The sequence below is a fragment of the Paramisgurnus dabryanus genome, chromosome 19 (genome assembly GCF_030506205.2).
Source record: "Paramisgurnus dabryanus chromosome 19, PD_genome_1.1, whole genome shotgun sequence".
NCBI classification, from domain to species: Eukaryota; Metazoa; Chordata; class Actinopteri; order Cypriniformes; family Cobitidae; genus Paramisgurnus; species Paramisgurnus dabryanus.
In genome coordinates, this window is record NC_133355.1 from 13861012 (window position 1) to 13882988 (window position 21977).

General features: G+C 37.3%; 1 protein-coding gene across 3 annotated transcripts in view; it reads left to right on the forward strand.

Annotated features, from left to right (window-relative positions):
• Positions 1-21977, forward strand: part of angpt1 (angiopoietin 1) — a 187342-nt gene that overhangs the window by 150256 nt on the left and 15109 nt on the right. For all 3 annotated transcript variants that reach the window (XM_065290414.1, XM_065290406.2, XM_065290401.2), the window contains 6 exons: positions 4165-4320; positions 4725-4846; positions 6865-7106; positions 12345-12472; positions 14338-14439; positions 19905-20071. In XM_065290414.1, coding sequence (XP_065146486.1) covers positions 4165-4320; positions 4725-4846; positions 6865-7106; positions 12345-12472; positions 14338-14439; positions 19905-20071 — 917 coding nt within the window. The remainder of the gene's footprint in view (positions 1-4164; positions 4321-4724; positions 4847-6864; positions 7107-12344; positions 12473-14337; positions 14440-19904; positions 20072-21977) is intronic.

Below are 21977 nucleotides of genomic sequence, written 5' to 3' on the forward strand. Positions count from 1 at the left end.
GTCATTTACTTCAGATGTTTTGGAAAACTCCTGATTGAATTGCACTGCATTGCCCACAATGTTTAAGGGTAGTGTTACAGGTCTGCCATATTTCTTCCAATCAAATACATCATGTTTTAGTTTATTGTAAAAAGATACTTCAGTTAGGATTTCTTGACTCATATTTAGAGAATGCTCATTAGGTTTTTTGTGGTGATTGAAACAATAGCATTGACTCCATACTTAGTGCCAAGATGGTATTTATGTCTGCAATCCTAATTGCGTATGACATGAAGTTGCTGGTCGATGGTGGGAGAATTCATGTAGTATGTAAGCAAGTAAACACGTTTATGTAGTACACTGTATTATCTATTTCAGACATCATATTGTGCTCTCAATAATTTTTGTTTCTGTATAAAATCATAAGTTGGAGCGCTCAAGCCTCGTTGCCCCTCCAAACCTCACACTTACAACTGATTTCCTCAACTCAAACATGACTTCCAAACATTTTGCTTTGCCAAGTGATTTTTTCAAATTTACAATGCATGACATTTGTTTTTTGCTTCGATGAGCAAAACATAGCAGACCTAGTAAAGTGCGATAAAGCCGTTCATTTAAAGGTTTGCTTGCAGCTCATAAAACTCCAGCATGGTGACAATCATGTCCTCGAACCGCAATTGAACAAGACGTGTATGAAAGACTGGATTGTGACATGGCACAGTCCCGTTGACATTTTGCTCCCTGTAGATCTTGCCACAGCATTTCGCTGCTTGTTCAGGCTAATGGATTGGCAGGGGGATCACTCATGAAGTAGTAAGCGGAGCAGCATGGCATGCTCCAGTCGTGGAAAAAATGGAGTGGGTGACCGTGTTGTCACTGTCGATTTGCACAAGTGTCTCACAGACGAATATTTTTCATCACAGTGGGTGTAGCTTGTCCAAAATGCGCATATAAAGCAGTTGCACCTAAATGCTTAGTTAAATACTGTTTTACACAGTTAGTTGCCTACATAGGCAGTATTTTAAGACATTGTAAGATTGATTCTGTTGTCTAATTGCCATGAGCATTTAGTTTCTCAATTTTTGCAATATGGATCAACTTTTTTATGATTTTTTTAATATCATCCTGCACTTCATCTTCTCATCAGATTCCAGAAGGTCCAGTAAAATAAACGCTACTGGCTATTGTAAAAGAGGGAGGAGCCATTCAAAATCTTCCACCATAACTTCCTGTTTCAGTAGAAATTAAGTCAAGGCTACAGTACGTATTTCAATGGGACTTCAGCTGCTCCTAAAGAGTGCATCAAACGTTTCTGAACACCATCCAGAATGGATGGCAACCCTTAGTAAAGAACACAGAGATCTAATGATGAAATACTTGTCATATCTAATGCCCTGAATGTCAGCAGGCATCTCAGGGGGTTTAATCAACATTAGTCTTTGTGTAGCATTCGTAAGGCTTGTTCTGGCCTTGTCATCTCTCCAGCAAGAAGATTAGAATTAAAGCATTTATGATAAACCCAAGCATCCCCTGTAGCTTGATATCTCAATCTCTTCCTTTCTGAGCAAATGACCTACAGCTGCTTCCACCAACACTGACTCCACAAGCAGTTGCTTTGTGGCTTTTTTCAGAGTTGGTTTAAAACGAATCCTCTCAAGGACGTCATGGAGTGAAGAAGATATTCCTTAGATAAGAAATTGCTTTAAACGATGCCAACACTGAAATATCCTTCTCTTCAGGGTTTTCCTCCACTCAAGGTTTGAGGAAGTCATAACCGTGATGGGTTTGATTACCCATGTGTCCTTGTGCTAAAATGGTGTCTTCTTTCATTTTATTGGCCTCTTAAAAAGTTGTCAAACTCTCCCTGTGCTCCCTGTTAAAATGTCTTTAAGACTGCTGGAGTTGTCAACGTAAAGGTTGTTTTACTTCCAAATGGATTTTACAGCTACTGGAGTGTAGGATATGTCAAGGTTTCAGAGGTCAAAGGAAGCACACGTCTAATCCTCTCTCTCTCTCTCTCTCTCTTTAACTCTCTCTCTTTCTTACAAGCTGCGTTTCCATTACAGATCTGCGCAAAACTTTAGCGTTGGATGGCGTTTCCGTTAACCGATGATATGCGACTGAAAAGTAGTTTCTCATCTCGCAATAAGTCATTTCAAACATCACGTCAACTGATGTTGGTAGATTTACTAATATCACATCCACCACACTAGGCGGTAAATCAAAATATATGTAGAAGTGTAATCCAAACATTACTGGCAAGGAAAACTTCTTATACTTGGGAGCAAACATGCATTGAGGTGTTTCTGGGAGGTTTTAGCACATACCACGTCATCTTTAAACAATATTTACAGTATGTGACTGTAATAAAAGCGTGTCAGTTTTACATGGACCGCAAGTGCTGCGATTGGTCTACTAGAACCCCTCCCGTTAGGTAAAAAAACCTATGTCATAGGTATTTCAGTTTGCGATGGTGAGAACAAAGATGGGCCAAGTTGAGGAGTGATTTAGCTGAAACTACAACATAAGTCGTTGTTTATTTACTTGTCTTCTAAAACATACATAAACAAGTTGCTATTTCTTTTTCGTTTGTGGGTTAATCTTGCCAAGCTGCTTCTTCATTGACGGTCGCGCTGCTACTGTGGTCCCATGCGTGGATACTGCCTACCAGTGGTCTGCATGTGTGTTTGCATGTTGACGCAGAAAACCGACGTGGATCCTGCGCCATTGCGGCTACACCGTATGATGTACGCACAATAGTGATGCAAAGTCCGATTCATTTCTGCAAACCGGCTCTCTTCAGACAGTTCAGCCCATTGAACACGTTCAAAAAGCCGATTCACCGGTTCCTGACGTCATCAAGAAATTACGTCACTACGCATTTATTTTCTAACTACTTGTATCAAAGAAACATTCAAATAAAGTCCTTTGTGTCAACACATTAAAACATTAAAGTAAAAAGTTGTTTCTGTAAAGGCATAGCAGATTTATTGGCTTTCATTCACAAGTTAGTAACGTTTGTGGTCACAGTTTCAATCAATCGCGGATCGTAAATGCCAGATACAACTGACCAGTTTGGACTAGCCTACAACTTGGATAATATTCCAAAGTTTGGCACCTACAGCAAACATTACAGACACTGATGCACAATTGCGGATGTGTTCTAAATATCCTAAGTATAAAGAATAAATAAACTTGTGTTTTAAGCTCATTGGTTTTCCTTAAACAACTAAAATATGATTTGCATGCACAATAAATCGTATTTTTAGTAAACAAGCATATCAAGAAACTAATAAAACAAGAAACTTCACGCATCAGGCTCGTTCAAATCCTCGGTGATACACACGCATTGTCAGCAACTCATTCGTCAGATTCGTCGACAATCCTCGCCTTGGCTATTATCGACAAACTTCGACAGTTGGTTGAACCCTATGGATCGAAACTGGCTCATTCGGTTATTTTTGAGTCTGACGTGCTATTTCGGCTGTGCGTCCTGCGTCATCAACCCGGAACCTATGCCCGAAACTAAAGTTTGATTCAGTTCGATTTGTGAACCGGCTCGACCTGTTACTTCCTGATTACCGGCTCAAAAGAACGATTTGTTCAAGAACCTAACATCACTAACACACAACTATAAAAATGCAAATAAACTGTTTCCATTGCAATTTTGCGAAATACACCTTCTTTGAATGCGAGCCTAAAAACGTTTTTGCTATATATGGGAGTTTTTGCGAAATTTACATGTTTCCAATGGCCTTATTTTCAATTCGCAATGTAAATTTGCTTATTTTAAAGGGTAATGGAAACGCAACTACTCTCACTTTCTCTCTTTGTCACACTCAATCAGTTTTTGGCATTTTGAATGATATATCTAACATTTTAGATCTATGCTTTCCGTGAACCGGAATTGAACCTGCAGTCCCATTTGAGCACCATGGCTTTCCGTCACTGGAGCATTGCTGTTTCACTGGGTTTTTTTATTTTGTGGGGGGGGGGGTAAATCATTCAAAAGCAGAGTGTAAAACTGTAATGCATAAAGTTGTAAATAAAACTTAAACAAAACATTGTCCATATTATGACTACAAAAGTTAATTCTGGATCCTTTATGCAATCATATGAACAGCAAACGATTGTGACATCCTCTTCTCTTTGACTCTAACTTGGTTTCTTTGCTTGTCAACTTAGATTGAGAACTACATCAAAGAGAGCATGAAAACCGAGATGGTCCAGTTACAGCAGAGTGCTGTTCATAACCACACAGCGGCAATGTTGGAGATGGGCACCAGTCTTCTATCCCAGACAGCAGAGCAGACGCGCAAGCTAACTGATGTTGAGACGCAGGTATCTTCATTTCATGCCCCATTTAGTGAACAGTTTTTCCCCTATATATCCCCTTATTACAATCTCTTCCAAGCCAAGAAAAACCCTCATGGCACACTTGACGTACAGTCTCTTTTTAAGTATCATGCTAATGTTTATATTGCTAAATGTTTTTATGACTTGTGCATTTTTAATGAGTCACAGTAGGATACAGTGAATGGGTTTTTTGCTGATATAATGGGTTGACTTAAGAGAATATCCATTCTTAAGTGCTACCGCATGAACCCGCGGTACAGTTGTGTGCTCTATCTGGTTTTATGACTTTCCTGTGGTTATGTCTAGATAGGATTACCTTAATGATTTTAAGGTCTGTGTTTTTGCAGGATTACTGTATTTTTATTTTACAGGTATGTTATTGTTTTCAGGTTTTAAATCAGACATCACGGTTGGAAATTCAACTACTGGAAAATTCGTTGTCCACAAACAAGCTTGAGAAACAACTCATGGTTCAAGTAAATGAAATCAACAAGATCCATGACAAAAATGGGTAAGCCACCTTAGGTTATTTACCTAGCAAACAAACACACATAAGCAGAGGGGGCTGCTTTGAACCTTACCAAAATACATAGTATTGGTCGATTTAAAATTGGTAACTACAATCATTTTTTTTTTACTTACAGTGATGCAATTTAAAGGGATAGTTCACCCAAAATGAAAATTCTGTCATCATTTACTCACCAGTTTACACAAAAAAGATATTTTGATAAAGGTCCTAATAACAGATATGTGTACATGGTACTATTAGGAACTCTTTAGGTACACAGGTGAACTTTTTGAAATGGTACTTCTCCAGAGACGGCTAGTTACCATTTTTTGTACCATAATTTTCTGACAGTGTTGACCCTGTATACATTGCTTTCTACAATGCTGAAGTATCTGCCAGGACAGATGTTTAAATCTATCTCACTTGTGCAATAGGATCTTAAGCCAAAACTAAAATACAGATCATTAAACAAAACGATTTTCAATTCCTGACAAAACGATGGGCTTTTAGACTTTCACTTGATCTCCTACAGAGCAGCGAAAAAGGGCCTGCCAAAACGTGAGTGACGTCCCACGGACTCCCGTTAAACTTCGTCCCCTGTGAAGACATACAGATGAAATCTTGTATGCTTAAAGTGATTTTGCAATGCAAAATTTTTGGAATACTTTCCAGTTCTTTTATATATTAATTGGTCTGGAGGGATATGTTAGTTACTGTCAAAATGCGGGGTTAATTTCCCAGCATTCACTACGGTTTGTTTCCAGCTGTTGTCAGAAAAAGCATACAGACATTAATTTCTCTTTAAGAAAATATGTATGAGTTTATAGTTAGTGTTGTAGTTACCAGTGTTAATGTAATTGCTCATATAATGGATTGGCATTACGATCTACTTCTATTTCTATTTTAAATTCATTTTGCATACTTTTAAGTTCCTTATGTAGATTACATTTTGCTTTTATTAACTCTGTGAATTCAGGCCAGGTTTCAGCATCAGGTTTCCTAGATTCACTTTTCAGATTTTAGGCCTAGATCCATTCTGCACTTAAATGTTATTCCCAGCGCTATACAATTGGTTTGCATGGCATGTAAATTATGGAGATTGGCTATATTCATCCCAATATTTATTACAGCTGTCATGTTTTTACTCAGTCCAGGACCCAAATAAGACTTTCTTTAACCATATGATTGTATATTTTTAATTATATATCGCATTAGACAATTTAGACAAAGCTCTTTATGACTTAAAAGGACATTCCACTTTTTTAAAAAATATGCTCATTTTCTAGCTCCCCTAGAGTTAGGAATCCATTCAGCCGATCTCCGGATCTGGCGCTAGCACTTTTAGCATAGCTTAGCACAATCCATTGAATCTGATTAGACCATTAGCATCACATATGTATATGTAGTGACATAGTGTAGTGACGTAGTGATATTACACACTGCCCGAAAATACAAGGGGACTATTTCTGTTACTTTCAATAGCAGGGGACTATTTTCGGGCAGTGCGTAATATCACTACGCCTGCTGCAGCCATCTTACAGCAGCAAAGTCCTTGATTATTACGCCAGTTTGAGAGTATAGTTCCTAGCCATATCTGCCTAGAAAATTGCAACATTTAATTTTCCGTCGGTCTTAGTACACAATGTAACTACAGAAGAGTCAAGTTAAATATGAAAAATATTGAAACTCTTTGGTTATTTTTGAGCGCAATGCTAATGGTCTAATCAGATTCAATGGATTGTGCTAAGCTATGCTAAAAGTGGTACCGCCAGACCTAAAGATCAGCTGAATGGATTCTAAAACGATTAGAATCAAATGTTTAACTCTAGGAGAGCTGGAAAACTAGCATATTTTCAAAAAAAGTGGAGTGTTCCTTTAAATGACTGTATTTCATGAAAAATTATTATTTTACAGATTTAACTTGCACAACATGCACAAACATTAGAATCTATTAGAAACGTTTGGTTACATTTACCATCATTTTTACTGCAAATCTTCTTGTTTCTTTCCTTCTTGCTCAGGTTTCTTGAGCTGAAAATGCAGGAGATGGAGGACAGGCACAGAGAGGAGCTAGAGGAGCTGCGGGAGGAGAAGAGCAGTCTGCAGTCTCTGGTTAGCAAACAGAGTTCAGTGATCCGTGAGCTGGAAGCTCAGCTGAGTCGAGCGACCGGTAACAGCACGGCCCTGCAGAGACAACAGCAAGACCTGATGGACACCGTACGCAGCCTGCTCAGCCTCTGCGCCAAGGATGGAGGAACAGCATGTAAGCACAGTGGTTATTTTTTCATGATAATCTTGTGTTCAAAATGAACATGTTAATCTTGCCCTTAAAGGCATTTGTCAAACATTGCATTATAATATATCAATACAAATTAAGAGAAATCGTTTAAAGTTTCCACATTTAGATTCACAGTATGCCTTTGGTGAACACTTTTATTCAAAGCAACCTACAGTTCATTCCAGCTATACATTTTTATTAGTGTTTGTTTCCTGGTACGTAAAACCACGACCTTTAGCACAGCTAATGCAAGGTTCTATCAGGATGCTAAAGACAAACAAAAACCACAAATGTAGCAGTTTGTGCAAAATGACAGGGAATTTTCTGCTAGATATAGCCTATTACATAACATGAATGTTATCAATAAGGAAAGCTTCTTCCTGGTAGGTGTTAAATATGCATCCGTCTGGTTAAATGTCACGTTTCCCTCCAGACAGTGTTGCGAACCTCAACGGATGAGGCTTATCACGCTTCAGCACACTGCCTGTGGTTAACAGTTGACTGAAATGTCAAACAGCCCCTGATGGAGTTACAGGCCAGACCTAACGTTTCCCCGGTGCAGTGATCAGGGATCGAGGGTTTCCCGTTCACCCTCATGGTTGCCTTCACACCAGCAGGAGTCAGTGTAGTGAACTCATTACCCTTGTTTCCTCTGCCGCAACCCCTGGCGTAGCCTGTTGGCCCTTAGGTTTGTCCCGTCTCCCTGGTCACAGAGAATTTACCTTGAATGTCTGAGATGGGAGTGCACAGGTCATGATGGAAGCTCGGGTATCTGAGTGTGGACGTCTCGGGGCTTATGCCTTGCTGTGAGGGCATCGTGAGACCTAGAGTACTTCCTGTTGCTTTCTGTTTTAGGGGTCCGTGACATGGATCGTGTTGTAAATTCACACACTGAAATTCAAACAATTAGGGATAGTACAGTATGCTGCTATTACTGTAGGATCAGCCTAAGTTTGGTCCTGGTTTGACTGGTAGACTACCCATATCATGCTGTGCACCAGCATAAAATAATGGTCATCCAACATTAACTAACATAATGGGGATCAGCATTAAAAATACAACACATGGATCACTATCATACACCCGGGGCAATGTGACGCCAGGCCTGTTTTTCGCTAGTTTCCTTGTTGTTTAAATAGCGAATGGACTTATCTGTTCGCCCATGGGCGTGCTGGTCTTAAATCAAGGTGTGTTCATGTGCATTTTTGGCATGTTGCTATTTTACTGAAAACGATTGCGCCATTGACTTTAGACAAGGTTTTAGTTAGTCCATGATGCAATTAAAATGTTTTTTATAGCATTTTTTATTATTTAAAGGGTGTGTTAATAATATGCGCTTGTAGGCAGGTGCACAACGCACCATGTGTTTCAGACCATGCACTTAGATCATTAAAATAGGGCACATGCTGTGTATTTATATGTACTGTATATACATCACAATTTTATGGCAACGTTACTGTTTTATAAGGTGGCAAATTTGTTTAAATTTGTATGATGTCATTTATTATATTTTAGTGCGATATGTTTTCATGCCTTTGACGTGGAGTGTAGGGATTGGATTCATTATTGCTTTTTTCTAATAAATGTATGAATTCATTTGAATTAGCAACCTCGTAAAATAGCTGCAAATTCTTACAAGATCAGGTGTGTACTGTAGCTATGGTACAGGGTAGTTAGTCTTCCTATTCTTACTAAGATTTTGTTTGTTGCATTCCATATAGTTTGGATAACTATGACGTACAACTGCAGTTCTGTTGTAGTTTATTAAATGCTGAGCATGTAGCTTCACATATTCAGTGATTTTTGGCCGTACACTTTGCGGTAAGCCAAACACTTGCGATTTTATATTATAAGCGTATTTAGTGCCAATTCACATGCTTTACTTATATGATTTAGCAATAAATATTGCAGTGCCGTACGTGTGGGAGAAAAATATCAGCACGTTTTGGAACACCCCGCAGTTATCTTGGATTGAGACGTAGAAGTTTGTGCATGAGCCAGTCGCTCAATATGAGAGATTTGGTTTGATTCCAGTTGTGGATTTTAGGTTATGAACTGGAACCTGAATAGAACATTACAAATGGTTTCTTTGAAACAAAACATGATTTGTTGGTGGATATTAACAAGTATAATTGTAAACACAAGTACACTTTTACAAAAATATTATGATAAGAAATGGTTTTAAGTAGAAGTGGAAGATAAACTGCAGCCTCAGACATGCGGTTGGTCCTGCGTCTTGTTTAGCAGTGCCCAGCGCCAGTCGACAAAAGAGGTCATTTTCATGACCTCTGGCTGAATTTGTCAAAACTAATGGCTCCTTTGGGAGAGCCTGTCCATTGAGATGGCAAGGAAAGTCACTGTACTGTAGGTGTCTCAGGTTGCCTTGCAAAAACATATTGCTGCTGTTTGTGTTTAGACATGAAGAAGGCATTACTGAAAGTGTTTAATCTTCATGTGAACATTACTATAAGTTCAAAAAAGCAATCAAAAAGTTTGGACATGTGTCCTGCAAACCTGAAATAAGCTTTTTGTTTATCTTTAAGATAGTATTTGTGCCGAATTACTATTGCAGCATTACTATTTAATGCATTATTACATGTTATTACGCACAGGGAAAATTGCTTTATTAGATGAATAAAATAAAGTGCAGAATTGTATTGCTTATAATAATTTACTTTTTTTAATTTCATTATCATATGTAATAAATGCCATTAATCCTCTGTAGTGCATTAAAATAGCAAAATATTGTTTTTGTCTCTCAATTAAAGTCTCTAGAGATGAACTGTGACTCAGCACTGCATGAAAAATATAAAAAGGTAGCATGTCAAAATATTGAATATGGTTTTGAAATGTTTTTAAAAATACACCGTTCGGTTAGCTCAGTTGGTGTCCATGATTTTTATGATTTCTCCATTTGTAAGAGTCAGACTTTGTCATCTCAATTGTTTATATAAAGTTGTAATGCAGTAGTTCTTGCTTATTTTCAGCTTTAAAAATATTTTTATCAGTGAATGCTGTAGTGCCTTGATAAAATCGTTTTGCAGGATTGATTTTTTCACATAATCGTGTTCCAATCAAAAGTCCCAACTGAAAGACCAAGAATTTAAATGTAAATAAATATTGTGAATATCATTTTATGAGCCAAGACACAAGCTGTTTAGTAGATTCAATTGCCAGATTTGCATATACAGTAAGATCATTGTCAAATGTCACTGTTTTGCTAACTTTATGGTGGAGATCAGTGGCAGCTCGTGACTGCTCATCCGAGGGGCGCAAATTCATAATAAGTGTTCAGAGAGCAATGTTTCAAAAATACGTGTTTGTTGTGTCATGTGAACCATGTGCATCACGTGTTTTGTCAAAATAAGTGCCTGCTGCTTCAAGACTTCATTCTCCTCAAAAAAGCTCAAGATGTGTTTCGTGCCAAGAGGGGTTACACTAAATACTGACTGATGCCTAAAGAAGACATTTATAGTTCTAAAAATTGTTTCGTTTTTTTTAATTTTGTCTACAAATTTCCTGTATTTTCTGTTTGTATCTTAATCAAATAGATTGAAAAATAAATATGGATGGACATTAAAACTTTGATAAACAACAAAGCTGGTGATGGTGGCCTAAGACTTTTGCACAGTATTGTACAGCATATAATTTCAATTGCACTGATTAATTTGCTATAACCAGTGTATGCTTATTGTTGGATCTTTAGACAAAATATTAAATGCTCCCTCATTTGTTAGTTGCTTGGGATAATATGTAAAGTGTAAATGTAAGAACGAATTCAACAGTGGCGCAACACGTCTTTCCGTAATACTGCATTTAGTCCTCACTTGTATTGCACTTGGCCGTTGTTGCTTTCTTCAGCCCTGCCGTTTTCAGCTTCTGACTATAAGCGATAAATTGTCACTGTCTGACGCAGCTGGACGTTTGTTATGTTAGACTCCGTAGTGCGAAGTTCCCTTATGTCAACCTATGACAGCAGGAGATCCTTGTCGCAGACACTCAACCCTTTACCAGTGCGGCAGGAATAATATCCCTGATTGAAGGGTTACCTCCCAAGCCCTCTGTCCCACAACACGGATCAAAGATCTGCCTGAAGACCCCTGACACTGCCCTCCTTAGCCGACACATCTCTACTTAAATAGTCCCAACAGAAAAACAATGGTGTGAAAATTGAGATGCAGCGAAATAAAAGCGGAAGGAATTTCCAAGTGTATAACTGGGAGACGGTGGGTAAATATAAACCACTTGTTATAACAGGAACTTGAAATTTATAGCTTGTAGTATTTTGTCCGCAGACTCTAGCTTGGTTTCAAAATATTGGCGGTGTAATTGTCTGCAGATGGTAAGAGATGCAGCTGTTGGTGGAAACAGTCTGTCAGAGCTGTCCGCTTCTTCTCTGAGAGCCAGAGATCAGCACTTCGATTAAAAGACTTTGACGCTTGTCAATGTGTCACTCACCGGAGGAAGATCGGCTTGATAATACACCGGCAATTTTGGAATTCAGTGCTGTCTCCCAATTTCAAAATAGATCTAACCAGGTTTGAGACATCCCATGAAAGCTGATGCCGTATTTTGAACTCGCAAGGAAGACAGAGGTTCATTGTTTTGAAAGCACATGATTTATTCCACATTGTGCAATATTTTATCAAATTAATAGTATCAATATTGTAAAGATGATATGCTTACATTTTTTTCGGATTGTTTTGTGACGTGCAACAGATGTTAGATTGAGATGGTTTTATAAACACCATCCATGTAGGTTTTCTGACAACTAGAGCAATAAATACTGTATGTTGGCTGTCAATCATATTTTATAAATAATCTTTAATATTGTATGTATATACTTATAGAGGATGCCTTTTAGGGTCTGTTTCTGGTGTCAGTCCAGAACATTCCATCTTAACCCCTGTTTTATTAAATTCACAGGGGCTGATGTGAATAATTTTGAAACTACAGCACGGTGGATCTTGACAAATTGCCATAACCTGCCAGTTTTTGAGGAGTTTATTAAAATATCTTTAGTTAATTTGAATCTACATCATTGCTGTCTTATTGAAATGGAACCCATCTCATGTTCTGCTTGGCAGAGCGTGAGTAGAAAGAGGAAAATAGTTTTATTGATTTAACACATCAGGGACAGATTTTCTAATGCATGTTCCAGTGTAAATAACTACAATACTTATGTCACTAAATGTTTATATTTTTGTCATTATTTGTCTTTAGTGGTCCCGAACAGCACGAAACAAGCAGATGAAGAACGGAAGTACCGGGACTGTGCAGAGCTCTACCAAGCTGGTTTTCTGAAAAATGGAGTTTACACCATCAATATAAGCCCACAAGAGACTAAAAAGGTAGAAATTCTGATTTCAGATCAGATTTCGAGAGCTCAGATGCAAAGCTGCTAAACACTTTTGTAAAAAATGAGATAATGACATTGACCGAAAGCCCTCAGCACTTATTATACTGTATGTTCATCAAATACTTTAACTTAAAATCCTCTTAATCCCAGCCTCAAACCATTCATAAATACCGATTTGTTGCCAAGTTAAAAGACGTTTACCGATTTTATAAGAATATTGACTGAATTCTTTTAGCCTTTAACCTTTATTCAGAAAGGACAGTGAAGTGTGACTGGAGAATTTTTTACAAGTGTGGAGTGTGGATGTACTTTTCAGCGAAAGACAGTCAAATTTGTTAAAGGAAAACACCACAGTTTTTCAATATTTTACTATGTTCTTACCTCAAATTAGACTAATTAATACATCCCTATCTTTTTTCAACGCGTGCACTTAATCTCTGTACAGTGCGTTGTGAATGTGTTAGCATTTAGCCTAGCCCCATTCATTCCTTAGGATCCAAACAGGGATGAATTTAGAAGCCACCAAACACTTCCATGTTTTCCCTATTTAAAGACTGATACATGAGTAGTTACATGAGTAAGTGTGGTGGCACAAATTAAATGTGGCGATATTTTTAAGCGGATAAAAAATTATAACTATATTGTATGGTGGAAGAGCACTTAGTTTGCAGCACTTCGACCTCGGGCGCAGTAATATTGACAGAAGCTTGAGCGAGAGGGGGAGTAGTCAGGAGTGATGATGTTTCTGCGCGCCGAGGTCAAAGTGCTGCAAACTAAAGTGCTCTTCGGACTTCCGACAATGTAGTTCTTATATTTTATCTGCTTAAAAAATTGCCACGTTTTTTTTTGTGCCACCGTACTTACTCGTGTAACTACTTATATAACAGTCTTTAAATAGGGAAAACATGGAAGTGTTTGGTGTCTTCCAAATTCATCCCTGTTTGGATCCTAAGGAATGAATGGGGCTAGGCTAAATGCTAACACATTCACAACACGCTGTACAAAGATAAAGTGTACGCGTTGAAAAAAGATAAGTATGTATTAATTTGTCTAAGTTGAGGAAAGAACATAATAAAATATTGAAAAACTGTGGTGTTTTCCTTTTAGTACCAATGAAATGACTAAATGACAACAAGCCATTTCAATATTGACTATAATAACATATTTATTGCCATTAAAGTGAAATTACTAAACTTAAATATAAGAATCTAATTTAAATGCTCATTCACAAGAAAACATGTCATACACACTGAGAGTGTTTTGCATCTGAGCTCTTCAGATATCACAACAATTCACATTTACATTTGCTCATTTGACAGATGCTTTTATCTAAAGTAGTCAGTACAGTCAGTATTTGGGAATCGAACTCATGATGTTTGTGCTGCCAGTGCAATGCTCTACCAATTGATCTACAGGAATACGACGACATATGTGAGATATTTATTAATTAACGTGTATGTTGTGTATAATAAAATGAGCTTCCATTAATATGCATGTCTTACTCTAAATGTCTCTAAATAGATTCACAGTTGGTTCATCCAGTGATATTAGATTAATTGTAACCAGGTTGCTGTGTGTGTGTTCAGCTGTGTGTGTGTGTGTGGGGTGATGTGGTTGCTCTTTGCTCATTGCTCTAGATTACAGCCAGGTGTCCCTTTGCGCCACGGCTTTGATCTCAGGCCTGCTACCCGTCTTTTCAGCCAATTACTGTCTGGAGAAATCGCTAAGCTAATGGGAATATCTGTTGTTTTTATAAGGATTTAACAATCCTAAGGTCAAGTGAGGTGGTTTGTTGGGTGCATGGGTTCTGGTACGTGCCTGCGTGTTTGATTTGCATGTCTGTGTTCGTTCAAACAGGTGTACTGCAACATGGAGTCCGCGGGGGGAGGCTGGACTGTGATCCAAAGACGCGAGGACGGTAGCATGGACTTCCAGAGGACATGGAAAGAATATAAAATGGTACAGAGCCAAATTCCTTCTCCTTCTGTTCTACTTTCTGTAATGTCAGTCTTGCTATCTCACTCTTTTAAACAATGTTTGAGTGCAATATATCTTGGAAGGTCATCTGTCTTTGATTTAAGCTCGTGAGGGGTAATCATGACTTCCCGTAGTCCATCAAATAGATGAATCTTTATTGTGGCTGGAAAAGAGACAGAATGGAGAAGCTTCACACTTCACTACGCATGATAGATTAGATGTCTGGACTAGCACACGATCATGTGTTATTTTTGAATGGAGAGAAATAAATATTATAAAATTCAAAAGTCATTGCTAAAGTGGGACGTCAGTGCTGGCATTGATATTGGCACAGAGGACATGAAAGTAACTCACATTGAGAATCAAATCACTCTTAACTTACAAACATTATTTGTTAAAAGCAGTATTGTATTGCGTACATTACAGATTTCAGATTTGAAAAATATATGGGTGATGTTGGATTGTGTTGATGTAGGAATAGCAAAAATGTCTTGATCCAAAGAACACTTGGTTCTAAAATATTTATGTGCTTTTTTGCTCCTGCACAATGCTGTTCTGGGTAGTTGCCAGGGTATTACTCTGTGGTTGCTAAGAAGTATTTTTTGAGTTTAGAAAAAAACATGTATCAAGGCAACTTTCATAAGTAAAATCCCTAAAGCATTCCTTCCCCTGGGAAAAATAGTCACTGACCGACTGTGACAGCAAAAGATGTTTCACCTATATTTAAGTTAATGGGGGTGGTTACTAAGGGAGCTGCACAGTGATACGAAAGCTGTGTCCCAATTCGAAGGCTGCAACATTCACTTGTAATGGGTGATGTCAAGCGTTGCCGAACTGAATTGTGGATCCATCAGTGCCGCGTCACTGCCATTGTTCGCGGCAGCAGTTAAACATTTCTGAATTTTTCAGGCGGCAACGGGTATGTCAGTCAATCAGATCGCCTTATGCAAATAATCTAGGCAAAGCTAGCCAATAACGTTTATGGAAGACCGGAGCATGTGTTGGGGGGACGTTCAAAGAACAAGTGCTCGCCTACTAAGTTTGCTTCCTTAGAAGGTCGCAGCCCTTGAATTGGGACACAGCTACAGAATTGTTGGGTTTAGCTGTCATAGCTGTGTTTTATTTTAAAGCTCCACTGTGTAAGATCTACTCCCATCTAGCGGTGAAAGTCTATATGACAAGCAACTGAATATTACTTTCTAGCCCTCCCCATTCGGAACGCGTTTTAACTCGTACGGTGGCCCGGCCGTGTCATGCCAAGGTTAACATGGCTTCCAGTAGCTACAAAGCAAAAGCAATGAGAAAAAATGAACAATTTGCAATGTCCTTTGCCTGTGATCCATCAATGCACACAGATTTATGTTTAACATGAAAAAAGTCTGATTGTCATGATATGTCCGGTTAAAATCACATACAAAAAGCAACCATGACGGGTTTAAATGGACGCGAACTAATATTATGTCAAAGTACAATGCTTATGTTTTAAGTAAACGTTACATGTCCGTGTATATGTAAGAGCTTTCTCTCAGATTGGTGAAAAAAGATCGCGCAACTTTCACACGCTTGTAAAATGAAACGAAAGACGCGCAGATCAGACGCTTTTATCAATGAAAGGCTAAAAATAGCGCTGTCACCGTGTGTTTGTGCTAGAGGTCAGAAAAGATGAAAACATTTATCTCAGTACCTCAGATTACATAAATGGGCGGAGAGACGGCGTGTGTCCTTTCGAACACATTAAACCACATGCATGTTTACACTAACAAGTGTTATGCATAATCATGCTAAAGTTAGCCAAGGAACTATAAAACTTCAAGTTTAAAACATGGACTGTATAGATGTAAACGAATATGCTGAATTACCTGTGGAGAAGATAGAAAGTGCAACTTCAGTGTCCCATGAGCCCCATCTTGGAAAACTAACTCCAATAGTGACTTTGGTCTTGATGTTTTTCCTGTCACGTTGTCGTTTAAAATCCCCGTTTCGCATCCTTGGCGATTTGTTTTAATGTCCTCGAGAATATGTCTTCAACAGGCTTTCAAATCAAAGCATTAGATCGCAGGTTCATCACGGTGTGCGGTTGTTGTAAAATCCGAAGGATTCAGCTACGCAGGTCACAGGCTGGATACGTCATCAAGCCTGGTTTATTTAAATTAACTGAGCATTACATTCGCAAGTCATACGCATATTACATCAATTTACAATTAACTAAGAATAATTGTCAGCTTTATAATTGTTAATATTCTGAAATAAGACTGTCTTGATGACGTATACCGCCTACACATGCAACCTCTGGAGGCTTCAGCTATCGGGCAGTGTGAGTGTAGAGTGAAAGCGCGAAAGGCGGAGCTTGAATTTCAGGAATGTCCCTCGTCGGCGAATGTATTTCAAAGATGGAGGCACAACATGGATTCAGCCAGAGAGCGCTTCGACGGTATGCATTTTAAATAGCAGATTCTACACTTACGAGAATACTTTGATTAGTGGGTGGGAAGTAATTACACATGAATGAGCACATACTTTTGAAAGAAAACATGGGTTTTTGTTAAGAAATAACTCAATAAAGTACACAGTAGAGCTTTAAGCTATTGAACCAATCCAAATTACAGTATATGTCCCAGACCCAGTTTATACTTTTAATATAACTTAGGGGACCGTCTTTGCCTGATTTATAATTCATATTGTATAACAATAAACGTAGGTCAGGTTGCAGAAAGAAATAGCACACCAATCCTCAATAAGTCGGGCAGTTTTATCCTAAACTACTTAAAGGACATTTCCAGTAATAATAAAAATTTTCAATTATGCATTTTGTACAGATGATTTGATCCTAATCAACTTAGTTTATTCAAGCTATACATGTGGGAATCTACCTGCAAAAAAATTACTTTCTTACAGAGTATGTTTGTCTTGTTTTCAGTACAAATATCTAAAAAATTCTTAAATCAAGATTTATTTTCTTTATGAGCAAAATGACCTAAGAAAATAAGCCTAGTTTTTAAACAAAAAAACCATAAACGTTAAGTGAATTTGTGCTTAAAACAAGCAAACAAACAAAACATCTTGAACTTTTTTCTTAAATACTTAATTCAAGAAAAATTCCAGAAAAAAAATGTATTTCTCCATTGACAGATTTTTTTGCTTGTTTTAAGCACAAATTCACTTAAATTGTAAATTTTTGTCTAAAAACTAGACTTATTTTCTTTTTGCTCATATTTTTGGTCATTTTTCTCATCAAGAAAATACATCTTGATTTAAGAATTGTTAGATATTTGTATTGAAAACAAGACAAAAAATAAAGTAGCATATACACTGAAAAAAATGATTAATTCAATTTACTCAAATTTTTAAAGGTAAGTGGTTACAATCAATTTATTTAAGCTACATTTAAACAAAAACAATTTGTAAAAAAAAAAAACTTTTGTTTAAATGTAGCTTAAACTTAACTTAAAAAAAGGAGTAAATTAAATTAATATTTTTTTTCTGTGTAAGAAAGTCATTTTTCTTTATAAGATGAACCACAGGACCAATGAAAACTATATGATTTTGATATTGATACTGTAGTGAAACACTATACAAGTTGACCTAAAAGTAAATCTTTCAGTTTCTTGCCTTAACCAGCACTTATAAAAGAGACAGCAACACCTGCTCTTAAAATAACATCTGTTGATTTACTGGAAATATGTGTTGACCGATGATGTGCCTAGTCTTTTAATATCCCCTGTAACAATTATGACTGACAGGCCTGTTTAAAATAATTCACATCTTTGACCTGGACCTTTTTGAGTTTTTGAAGCACAGCCAGTTAAGTCAACACTAAATCTAATTTAGGTGGAAAGTTATTAAACATGGTTTCAGATGAAAGGACATCATAGGTCAGTGAAGCTTTTATTTGTAATTTTCACTTGTGGGGTCATTGTTTCTTCTTGGATTTCTTGGGTCAAATTAAATATTGGAATAACTTCACCTCCACACATTTGAGCATCCGCTCCAGCCAATCACTATCAATTTTATCAACGTTTTTATTTCTCAAGCCCAAATCAATTTCCCAAAGGAAGTTAAGAGAAACTCTTCATAAGAGCGGAATCAGATATTTAGACTATGAAACGTTTGTTCGTAGGTTTTGGCAGTGCTAATTTGACTTTGCAGGAGAGAAGGTTTTGGACGGGCTTCTTACAGCAATAATACGTAGCAACTTAGTTCAGGCACGGCTTACCGATGCTGAGATGTATGAAAAAACACACACCCAGGAGAACAACGCATTTCAGGATATAAAATAACAATTGATCTCCATTTTTCCCTAACGTTACACGCATTACATTCATGGAAGGAATGATGTGGTTTCATCCATGTGAATGTGTGAGAGAGAAAGCCTTCCCATGGATGAAATGTCCGAATGGAATAGGAAACCCAGTCAGACCGAGCACCTCCAGACAACAAAACAAATGCAAGCAAGGCGAAACAGCCATGAGGTTCAGACACATTTTAAGGATTTTTCGAGGACTTTCTCCACACTCACAGGATGTGCTGTGGGCAAGAAAAATGTCTCGTATTTACTCCACAAAACTCTTACTCATCAATCACCTACTTACAGGCCTTTCCCCAATTGCGTTCCCGAGAGCCAGCAATTAATAGGTGAGAAGAAAACCCCAGCCAATCTGTAATGCAGTCTCATCAACCCTGTAGCCCTGGTCACATGCAACCGTTGCCTATACAAGCAAGATTCATTTACTCGCATGTAAACACATATAGAGCCATGTTTAATTGGTCAAAGGAATGCATATGCCTAAAATTCACAGAGAGCTTATTTCCATAGCCTGGCCAGAAATGTCATTCATTTGGCTAGAGCAAATAAGAATAATGGAAAAGTATGGTAATTACTAGACTTTGCTTGACCGGCCCACCCTTATGATTTGTGGTTCTGTTAATCTGTACACTTATTTTTACTGTCACTACCAAATGCACGGCATTGTGACATGTTTCAGAAGCATTCTACATCTGTTTAAATGAGCTGAATTACTACATTAACAATATGGAACTGCTCCAAAATATGTAAAAAAGCCAAAAACAGTTAAATGATTTTGTGTGCGGCATTACATATAATTAAAGAGAGAACTCCAGTCATATAATACATGTCTAGTAGACTACATGGAAAAGCACCAACCACTCCGAGTTATGCACATTCAATGGCTATAGACAACTGCTTTGTCATACAGTTTTCTGATGTAGCACACCAGTTGTTTTTGATAACTTCATGTATTAAGATTTTCTGGAAATCTGTAATTATTATCTCAAGCAAATGATAAATGTTGATATTTCATTCCTGTGTTGACTCTATTAAGCTTCAAATATAAAGTTGGACAGGATTTTCTTTTCTACTGCCTCATTCAAGGCCTCCCATGACCCAAGTCGATACTTGTTCTGACCCGCCGTCCCTCCCTTTCTTGCAGGGCTTTGGGAGTGTGTCAGCCGAACACTGGCTGGGAAATGAGTTTGTGTACATCTTGACCAATCAGAGGCAGTATGCGCTCCGTGTGGAGTTGACCGACTGGGACGGACATCAAGCTTTCTCTCAGTACGACTCTTTCCACATCGACAGTGAAAAAAACAAATACAGGTATTTTTCATTTTGTCGTTCGTATGAATGTTAATTATTTTAGTGCACTGTTGGTTAGAAAAAATCACTAGAAGAATGTATTACTGAACAACTTATAAATTATTGGTGACAGGGTCCAAAATTGTGAATTGGGAAAATGTATACGCCAATTTTTTTTGGCATAAAACATTATTTTTTATTAAATATATTTTTCACTTTTTGAGACCTTATTTACTTTAATTCAGCTGTTTTTATTTGATACTGGATTTGTGACAATCCGGTCTGTCGGTTACTGCACATTACAAAACATTATGTTTTCCTTATGTTTTCTTTTTGTTGTTTAATGTGAGGGCATATTTTGGATCCAAACTGAATTCTGGGTAAAACAGTGGTTTGGTGGTTTTGTTTACAGTCTATCACTGATGTAAGTGGCATCTAAATGAATTCTAGTTAAACCACATTGTCAGAAAAAAGGTGCAAACCAGAGGAGTAGTTACGGGTGGGCCCGCGTGGGCCTGAGCCACCCACTTTGATTTGTGGCCCACCCAACCAGAAAACCATTTTGGATAGAATTAAGTAATTCAACAACAACAATAAATATTAACACCACAAATAAATGACATAACTTTTATCTATTCATAATTTTGTTAGATATATCAAGTTTCCACTCTCAATTTTATGTAGTTTCTTATTTTAGACTTATTCTACTCTTGTCAAAATGAAACGTTAAATATGATTCTCCAGATTATTTATTCGGCATTTTCACATGTAAAAAATGTGTGCTGAAAAACTGTTCTCCACAATAAATCTCTCTTTATAACTATTTATATATAACTATTGATGTTATTTTTATTTACTCACAAGTTCACAACCAATTTTTACTCATACTTATCATTTTGTGAACGTTCATTTTGGAACCTTATTATAGATAAAGTCAAATACACTGACACTCATTGGAGATTAGCTGACAATCTTATAGTACACGTAAATCAGAATCTTTCATTTAAAATTTTGTCATTCTTGTATCAGTTACATAATGCATTTTTTGGCAAGCATTAATGTTTAACAGACTAGATATCCATAAAGATAAAGAAATAGATATTAACAGTCATAATATCAGATGTTAAAAGATTAAAGTTGGGAATGAGCAGATTTCTTCATCTGTATTCTATGACACCCAAAAATGAATGCGAGGTACAGTCCAGACAAGAATTATGCATTAATATCATTTTCAGTTTTTGGCTTTGTGAAAAACTAGGAATCATCTGAGGTTGAACTGAGGTCTTTTGTTCCCAAGAGCTGTGTTTATCAGCACTATCAACCACTTAAATTTCTAATTTTTTAAAATACAAGTGTAGCTAAAATTATCCTTCATGAGCGTACATGTAGCAGCTCACGTCGGGCAGGTAAACACAGACGTATACGCTTTCTCACACACATCTACAGTATGTAAAAGGAGAACTGCAGTCTGTGCCATCTTGCACATTTGGCCGTGTTATAGCGGCCTGTGCTGTTGAGACTTTCAGGAATCTAATCAGCATTCTCAACTTTAAAAATAGATTTGTTCTCTTAAACTGTTTTGGTATGGTAATCGCACACTGCCTCTTGGGAATACTGCCCAAAACAAACCCTTTCATTGGCTCTGCTCGAAGTGTGTGAGAGGTTGTCACCGCTGACCATTCAAATTTCACCTTTAGATTTTGATCTGAGACTTTTAACATAATATATAATAATATAAAATGCATCTCGAGTTCCTTATGAATTCAAATTCAAAAATTGCATCTCAAGAAGCATTACGGCACATTCCTATACGTCAGTTATATCAAACGCTCATTGGCTCTTTAATACATTGTTTTGGGTAGGACTATATTAGTGACCTGGCTGTTTAAAAATAAAAAAAAAATAATAATTTCTGCAGTATATTCAA